Source organism: Chlorella variabilis (genome assembly GCF_000147415.1).
Source record: "Chlorella variabilis unplaced genomic scaffold CHLNCscaffold_6, whole genome shotgun sequence".
NCBI classification, from domain to species: Eukaryota; Viridiplantae; Chlorophyta; class Trebouxiophyceae; order Chlorellales; family Chlorellaceae; genus Chlorella; species Chlorella variabilis.
Window position 1 is genome coordinate 1,308,105 of NW_005435082.1, and position 8,487 is coordinate 1,316,591.

Consider the following 8,487-nt stretch of genomic DNA (forward strand, 5'->3'; position numbering starts at 1 on the left):
CAGCGCGGGCGGCGGGGGCGTGGCCCCCTGCTCTCCCTCTGAAGCCCAGAGCGTGACAGCCGAGATCGTCTGAAAGAGACCGACAGTGAAAACCTTGCCTGAAAAACCTTTGCCTGCTTTATCAATTCCTTTATAATGATTACTGTGATATGTAATGTTACAGAAGCAACGCCCGTCAACTGCCTTGAGGCACACAAGCTGTGCCTAGCTAGCTCTGGACAGCACGAGTCAGACAGGGCGGCGGAGCGCGGGGCTGCGAGGAGCCGATTGGGCACAGCGGGCGGCAGGGAGAGCGGGGGGTGCCTGGGAGCCAGCCCAATGACTGTCAGAGAGTGGCCAACTGACTGACTGACTGAGAACCGGGCCAATCTGTGATCTGTGATGTTACAGAGAGAGAGAGAGAGAGAGAGAGTGAGTGTGTGTGTGTGTGTGTGTGTGTGTGTGTTCTGCTGCTGCCACAGTCGGTAGCGGCGGTGGGCCGGTCTCAGAATATGGCTCAATGGACAGGCACCGTAATCTGCTTCCCCAAAGCCCAGCGTTGCTGCACAGTCAACATGCTGATGAGGCGGTGAGGTGAGCCTGATTTTACAAGGGGTAGTGGGCACAGGCACGCGCAAGATGCGCATGTGTGGCTGCTTCTGCCCAACCCGGGCTGGTAGGCACGCGAATGAAGCGGGGTGCGCGCAATGGTCGCTAGGGGCCGTGGTTCAATCAGGCAGGCGATTCATCCACTAAATTTGTGTTCATGCATGCAACGCAGCGAAAACTAAGGATGGGGCACTGAGCATTCAATGTAACAATGTGAACCAGCAATAAATTAATGCACATAACGCGGCGGTGCCTGGCTTGCAGACAGCGGCCAGCAAGGTGGGCGTCAGCCCAGGGCTGTCAGGGTGGGAGCCGTGCGGGTGCGGCACAGCAGCTTGCGTTTGGTGGTCAGGAGGGGTTCGCTCGGGGGTGAGAAGGTGCGGCTGGTGCGGCAGGGCGCTCATGCAGCGGCCTTCTTCCAGGTGGGCAGCTTTGCCTTCAGCGCCGCCAGGTCGGGGACCTTGAAGTTCTGCAGGACACACGGGGCAGGGTGGCAGGGGAGGTCTATTGCCATGAGAGGAGCGGCCCGCCGGCGCCCGTTGCTTGCACTTGCAGGGCGGGTGCGCCGGCCCCCAGGGGGCTCGGCGCTGTCTGCCCCAATTGCCAAGTGATGGCCCGAAGCGGTCTGGGGTGCGAGAGCCGGGGCAGCGCCGCTCACCAGCTGTGGCAGCGCCTCCTTCTTGTAGGCATACTTGTAGACCGCAAACCCACCCACCGCGACAGCGCTGGCAGCTGCAACGGCAAACATGGAGTTCTGGACGGCGGTGGCGGCCATGCTGTTTGTGGGTGAGACTGTTTATGAACGAGCGGCAGAGGGGCTTGAGGAAGCTGAAGGGAGGCTGCAGGGGTGTGAAGCGGTGGCAGGGGGTTCGGGTTTTCACGAGGTGACTACGTTTTGGGCACGTCGACAGCTGAGCTGGCCTTGCACATTGCCTCCCCACCCTCACAGAGTTCCTACGCGATGTAAAACACATTTAAACATCACATGGGCTGTGCTGGTGCTTCCCTGCAAGCAGCGGCTAAGCCACCTGACGGGGAGACTCCTCTCCACACAGCGCACTGTCGATGCTGCGCCGGTTATGTACCATGCCTTGGCCGCTCTGGGCATGGTACATACAGTGTGCATGCAAGGGCTGCTGGCATCACACACCACTTGGATGCTGCCGGTTGGCGCCGGCGCTCCCACCGGCAGAGCGCCTGCCTCGCATGGCGGAGCCTGATGGGGGCAAACATGATGGCATACAGACTGATAATGATAAGCCTGCAGGTGCAGTTACTCTTGGCTGTCAGATGGGAGCGAAGACTGCGCAGCCCCAAGTCCATTTGTGGTCGCGAGGTTGCTGCCTGCCCGTTTGGCCGGCGCTCAGCAGGGTTGGCAGGTCTGTGGTGCCCCCTGATTTCAGTGCAAGTCGGGAGAAGTGCAGAGAGGGCAGAGGCAATTGAGACGGCAGCTGCAGCAGCGACGTTCACCACCGCCGCCAACGTCGCAGCGGCCTGCGCCAGCTTATGGAACCCGTCCTGCCTGCTCTGCGTGAAATCAATCTGCACCCGGATTTAGTTGTGCGTGCTTTCAGCACCACGGGGAGTGTGGCGGTGCTGTGCCGCTCCTTGGGCTACACACAAGTGTGGCGGCAGCAGAGCGGGCGCAGGGGCGGTCGGACACATGGGTGCACCGATCCCTGTCCTAAATTCAGCCGCCTGCGAACCCCAGGGTGCCCCAAATCAAGGCGAGCTTGCGTCTTTCTTCCGCCTCCCGGCCGCATCTACAGGCGCCCGAGGCGCTGGAATTAGCACGGAACACACTGCTGGACTACCCCTACAGCCTACCCGCGCTGTTGCCGCGCCCCAGGGCAACTTTGGCTTCCCAACTCCACCCCCGGCCTGCATGCTGGCTCTGGCGGGCACGGCGCGAGTGATTCGGTCGTTTGGGGACTGCTGAGGCAGCTGGGGCACCCGCTGGGGCACCATGCCTCGCTCGCGAGGCGCGTCCCTGTCTTCCTCGTGGAGCGGGTGTAGCTGCGCCAACTGCAACAAGAAAAGGAACGTGGGGCTTCGATCAGAAGACCTGGACCTGCTGGCCGAGGACATCGCCGACTACCTCGATCAAGGTGCGGGCGGCGGCGGCGACGCCGGGCGACGGCCAGCCTGCGCGCAGTGCACGGCCGTATGCTTGCTGCCTGTGCCCCGACGGGCCCTGCACGCCGCCTTTTGTCCCGGAGCAGGCGACTTTCGGTATGAGGACCACCCAGAGGTGGAGCCCGGCACGCCCAGCTGGATTTTCGACGCCAACACCGCCGCCGCGCGCACGCTCGTCGCCGCGGTGTCCGCCGGCGACGCGGAGCGGCTGGCGGCGGCGTGGCGGGAGCTGGCGCTGGAGGAGAACATCGACGACTTCTACCGCTGCGAGGCCGCGGGGCAGCTGCTCATCCTGGGGGCCCAGCTGGGCAAGGCGTCGGTGGTCAAGCCGCTGCTGGGCCTGGGCGCCAGCCTGGATGCGGTGGACGAGCACGGGCACCAGGGGCCAGCCCTGCTGCACGCGGCCAGCGGCGGCAACGTCAACGTCGTGCGCGCGCTGCTGGAGGTGTGGGGCCGGTGGCGGCGCCGCGGCGGCGCCGGGGCTGCTGCCTTGGCGGCTGACATAGGCTGGGGCCTGTGGAGGGCGGCGGGTGGCAGGTAGGGCAGGCTCCCACGTGGGCCTGCCCTGCCCCTGCTGCTGCTCGCGCCGCGACCTGGCGTCGGCGCATTTTGCCGCCACCAGCGGCCGACGCCGGTCGCGGCGCCTTCCCGCCTGCCGACCCGCTGGCCGCCGCTGCGTGCGCTGCAGGTGGGCGCCAGCCCCGACCAGCAGGATGTGCGGGGGCAGAGCGCGCTGATCGTGGCCGTGCTGGCCGACCGTGCGGCGGTGGCAGAGGTGCTTCTGTCGGCGGGCGCCGACCCCAATCGCGCAGGTGCGAGCAGCGGCGGCTTGTGGGGCAGCGGCATGCGGGGCGGCGCGGGAGGTGTTGTGCGCTGCAGGCGGCAGTGCTTGGTGGATGGGGTATCGAGTGTGTGGCAGCTGGCCACGCTGCCCAGTGCTGGGATGGCGTGGAGGGCTCGGGGATGGGACGTCTTCTGTCTGCGCTTTCTCTGCTGGCCTCCCACGCTGCCCACGCTGCGTGCCCCCTGCCCTGCACCCCTGCAGACTCCTTTGGCGCCACCCCCATCTGGTACTGCGGCCAGTTCAACGCGCTGGACTGCATACCGGGTGAGGGCAGGCCCGCGGGCCAGCCAGCGCCGCCGCGGCGGCCCGAGGCAGCTGCTCGCGCCACGCCTGCCTTCCCTGCCCGCCCTGCCCGCCTCGCAGCCTGCCTTCCCCCCACCCTGCCCGACACCGCCAGCGTTGTCACCTCGCCCCGGCCTGCCCCCGCCGCGCCGCCCCTGCAGTGCTGGGCCTGCACGGCGCCGATGCTTTCCACGTCGACCCGCAGACGCAGGACGACCCTGTGGAGGTGGGTGGGGCGCCCCCGCCTCGCCTGCCTCAGCATGCTGCTGCCCCTGCCTACCCGCCCCAGCACGCTGCCCGCCCTGCCTGCCTGCGTCGGGCGATGCATGTAGTCCATGTTTTTGCGCGCGCTTTGCTGCATGCTCCGTCCCGAGAGCGTGTTCCACCTCTCGCCTGCACCAGCGCCTGCCTGCCGGCTGGCCTGCCGGCCTGCTCAAGAGGTGTGGTGCTGTGCTGCCTGCCTGCCTTCCGTGGCACAGGCTGCCATGAAGCAAGGGTACACGCGGGCAGCAGAGGCGCTGCGGCGCCTGCAGCAGCGGCAGCGCATGCGCGAGCGGCAGAAGAGCGCGGGCGGCGGCTCCGCGGCGCAGCAGGCGCAGCAGGGGCCGGCCAGCGAGCAGGAGCTGCGGCAGCGGCAGCAGCAGGCGGATGCAGCCATGGCCGCGCTGCTGGCTGAGCTGGAGGAGGCGTCTGTGGGAGGAGGAGGCGGCGGCGGCGGCGGCGGCAAGCAGGGCGGCAAAGGGAAGAAGAGCAAGCAGCAGCAGCCCAAGCAGCAGGCGGCGCAGCAGCAGCAGCAGCAGCAGCAGCAGGCGCATGCCGTGCAGCACCGAGCCGAGCAGCCGCACGGGGACCAGCAGCAGCAGCAGCAGCAGCGGTCGCGGCCGCAGCATGGCAGGCAGTCGCAGCCGAGGCAGCAGGAGCAGGAGCAGCCGGAGACGCCTCCCGCGGCCCCCAGCCCCAGCAGCAGCGGCCCACTGGCTTCGCTCATCGCCGTGCTGCACCCGCAGTCTGAAGCGGTGGTGGTGTCTGCCGCCCAGGCTGCACGCAGCGCGGCGGCCGAAGCAGCCGCCAACGGCGGCGGCAAGAAAGCACGGCCCAAGCGCAGCGCCAGCAGCAGCGCCAACGGCCGGCACGAGTCGCCGCCTGCTGAGCAGCAGCAGCAGCAGCAGCAGCAGCAGGCGCAGCAGGAGGCTGCAGCTGCTGCTGCTGCGGCGGCGGCGGCTGCGGCTGCTGCTGCGGCGGCGGAAGAGGCAGCAGCAGCAGCAGAGCGAGAGGACCCCAATGCTGAGCTCAGGCAAGCGCCGCCATCCTGCTGCTGCTGCTACACCAGAGTGCATGTTTGTGTGTCGCCTGTCCCCTGCGCACGACCTCTCGCGCGGTCCTGCTTACATCATCTGCCCTCCCCTTTCCTGCGTCCTTGGCCCCTGCAGGCGCCAGTGGGAGGCGCTGCTTGCTGAGGCGGCGGCCTGCGGCGCTGATCCCGAAGAGCAGCAGCGGCTGGGGGGCCTCATAGAGCAGCAGATGCCGGGAGTGGCAGAAGGTGGGGCCGGCGCTGCGCTGCGCCTGGCAGGGCCCGCTGGGCTGGGGAACACACACACGCGGGCTGCTGCTGCTGCGCCTGCGGTCTGCTGGCACCGGACTCCTCCTTGGATCCCTCACCCTCCCCCGGCCCGGCCCTGCCGTGTGCCTGGTACCGCCTGCCTGCAGCGGGGGTATCTGTCAAGTACGGCAAGAAGCTGCTGGGCAAGCTGCAGCGCGCGCCCGCCGCCGCCGCGGCCCTCGCCGCCGCCGCCGCCGCCGCCGCCGAGGTGCTGTCGCCCGGCTTTGAGGAGGCGTGCGCTGCGGAGGAGGCGGCAGAGCGGCGGGCCAACCCTGCGGCAGCCCTGCCCGACGACTTGTTTTCGGATGAGCCTCCGGAGGCGGCCAGGCAGCCCAGCTCTGCGGAGCGGCGCACCAGGGAGGCTGAGGCGGCGTTGGAGGCGGCTCTCGCGGAGGCGCGCTCCCTGCGTGCCTTCCTGCAGGAGGCAGCCCTGGAGGGCGCAGAGGCCACGCTCGCGCAGCTGCAGCACCGGCGGCGGCGCCGCGAGCAGCAGACAGCGGCGGCCGCGGCCGCGGTGGCGGCGGCCGCCGCCGCCCCGCAGCTGCTGCCGGCCAACGGCCACCTCGGGGGCCTGCCGCTGCTGCAGCAGGCGGGCGCGCTGCCGATGCAGCAGCAGGCGGCCGCGGCGGCGGCCATGGCGGCGGCGGCGGCGGCGCAGGGCGTGCACCACGACGGCTTGTCTCCTGACAACGAGTGTGTGATCTGCATGGCTGATGTCAGGCAAGCACCGCTCACGCTCACGCTGTGCCTGCTCTGCCCTCACGCTGTGCCTGCTCTGCCTGACGTCGCTGCGCTGGATGGCCTGCCGCTGGGACAGGGTTTGCGTGCCGCCCGCTCCTGCGCGCACCTGCCTGGCCTGCGCGCACCTGCCTGCCAGCACACCTCCCCTGCTGTGTGAGGGGCTGCCTGGCTGATGCATTCCAGCTCGTGGCGCCAAGCTGGCTGGCCCCCTGCCTCCTCCCCTCCCCGCAGGCGCGTGCTGTGCGTGCCGTGCGGCCACATGTGCATCTGCACCCGCTGCCTGCCGGCGGCGCAGGCGGACGGCAAGTGCCCGCTGTGCCGCATGCCGCTGCAAGACACGGTGCAGATGTTCTGAGCAGCGCCGCAGCGGCCCGCCGCCACGTCCACCCCAAAGCAGGGCCGGACGCCGAATGCGCGTTGTTGCGCCGTGGCGTCAGCCGCGCCCTGCCCTTGCCCCCTGTGCTGCGCTGCCCGCCTTCCTTGTCTTTCCTGTAACGCACCGTAGAGGCAGGCTGGCCATGGTGTGGTTTGAAAAATCGAGAGGCGGCAACCCCGCGTGCCTTCCATGTTGTGCCGTCGCAACCTCGGACGCTGTGGCGCCACGCGGGCCGCCGCCGCGCGGCGCGGCCAGCGCTTCCTTCCATCTGGGACCGGAGAGTCTTGCTGTGATCGCGTGCCATCGCCTGCTGCGTGATGGGGGGCTCCCTGTCCTCCATGGGCGGCCAGCAGGGGAAGGGGGAGGCGCCTGGCAGCCACCCGGCTGGGCTGGCCACGCCTGAGCAGCCGCGGGGCAGCGACAGGGGTGCCAGGGGGGCAGGGGAGGATGGCAGTCGCAGCAGCGCAGGGGTTGAGCTGCACCTGGGCATCCTGGAGGTGTCAGAAGGCACGTGGGAGCGCTGCATGCCTGTGGGAGGCTGCAGAGGGTCCAGCCGTGGCTGCTGCCGACCAGGCACCGCTCGCCGGCCGTCCGAGGGGCGGCGCTCGCCAGCAGGGCGGCGCTGGTGTGCACCACCTACCTTCCTTTCCCCTCAGAGTGTTTGACTGTGCACCCCTGCTGACCAGCTGGTGCCAGCACCACTCCTTAGGTGCAGGCAAGGGAGGCTTCACCTGGCGCCTGCGCCTCTCCGAGCTGCTGCCCAGCCTGGAAGCCTGCGGCGGCGGCGGCCGCGGCAGCGGCGGGGAGCCGCGTGCCCGCGGGTCCCAGTGCACCTCCCTGCCTTTCCGCATCCCCCGCGCCGCCCTGCCCGCCGCCTGCCGCGGCCTGGTGGAGCAGCACCGCTGGTGCCTGGTGTGCGAGGCGGCGGCGGCGGGGCGCGGCCGGCGCGGGCCCACGCTGGGCGTCTCCCTGAGGGTGAGCGATGGCTGATGAGAGAGGGCGCGACTTGCTCAGAGTGCAGGCGCCTGCTGCTCATGCGGCAGGCCAGCTGTGGCAAGGCACAGGCGCCGCCCGCCGCCGGCCCGCCCTGCATGTGCCACCAGCATGCGCCCCGTGCCTCGACGCCAGCCCCGGTGCCGCTGCCACAAGCACGTCACGCCTGCCGCCCCCACCCCACCACGCCTGCAGTGGCTGGGCGGGCCCTCCTACCCCGCCACCTCTGGCGCCTCGCTCTGCTGTGAGTTCCTGTTGGCGGCACGCTGCCTGTCTCCGCCCAGCGGTGCCCAGGCAGAGGCTGGGGCAGACCAGGAGCGGGAGAGCGGGTGGCGCCATGTGGCGGCGGACCGCCGCTGGCTGCGCCACGCCTTCCACGCGGGCCAGCCCCTGGCAGGTGGGTTGGCGGGATGGGGAGGGCGCTGAGGCTGAGGCCTGGGCGGCATTGGGAGGGATGGCGGCGGCTTCTCGGCCACCATGCGGCTTTTGGAGGAAGCTCCAGGCTGCCACCTGCTGCCGTGCTCACTACTGCCGCCCACCTGCGTGCCCGCCCTCCCGCCGTATCGCAGGCCTGCCCGCGCTGCCTGCCGCGGGCCGCCTGGCGGCGGGGGAGGCGGCAGGGCTGGAGCTGGAGGCTCACATTCGCTTTGAGGGCGTGGCCATGCATGTGCAGGTGGAGGGTGGCGGGTGGTGTGTGGTGTGTGCTTGCGTGTGTTTGCGGGCGCTGTGGGATGGGGTGATGCAGCCGGCCCTGGCGGCGGGGCAGGGCTCAGCGGAGCGGGGCGAGCCCGAAGGCGGCATGCCCTTGGGGGTGCGGTGGGAGTGGGATGGGGCCTGGCATGACGCTTGGCCGGGGCCTAAGCAGCAGCCGGCATGCATGCATGCCCGCTCGCCTCCCTCCCTCCCCACGCGCCGCCCTTTCTCTGC

At 69.8% G+C, this 8,487-nt stretch overlaps 2 protein-coding genes across 2 annotated transcripts in view; both read left to right on the forward strand.

Annotated features, from left to right (window-relative positions):
* Positions 1–2,554: 2,554 nt before the first annotated feature.
* On the forward strand, positions 2,555–6,546 carry CHLNCDRAFT_143805 (hypothetical protein; the record flags this gene model as incomplete). Its single annotated transcript, XM_005849101.1, has 9 exons — positions 2,555–2,696; positions 2,811–3,169; positions 3,413–3,536; positions 3,770–3,832; positions 4,012–4,076; positions 4,330–5,195; positions 5,281–5,390; positions 5,558–6,143; positions 6,423–6,546. 9 exons carry the CDS (start codon positions 2,555–2,557, stop codon positions 6,544–6,546), a joined length of 2,439 nt encoding a protein of 812 aa, XP_005849163.1.
* A 359-nt stretch (positions 6,547–6,905) lies between these two features.
* The window catches only part of CHLNCDRAFT_143806 (hypothetical protein), a gene marked incomplete at both ends in the record, with an annotated part of 3,386 nt that continues 1,804 nt past the window's right edge, over positions 6,906–8,487 (forward strand). Inside the window, 4 exons of the mRNA XM_005849102.1 lie at positions 6,906–7,078; positions 7,224–7,542; positions 7,756–7,957; positions 8,130–8,233. Coding sequence (XP_005849164.1) covers positions 6,906–7,078; positions 7,224–7,542; positions 7,756–7,957; positions 8,130–8,233 — 798 coding nt within the window. The remainder of the gene's footprint in view (positions 7,079–7,223; positions 7,543–7,755; positions 7,958–8,129; positions 8,234–8,487) is intronic.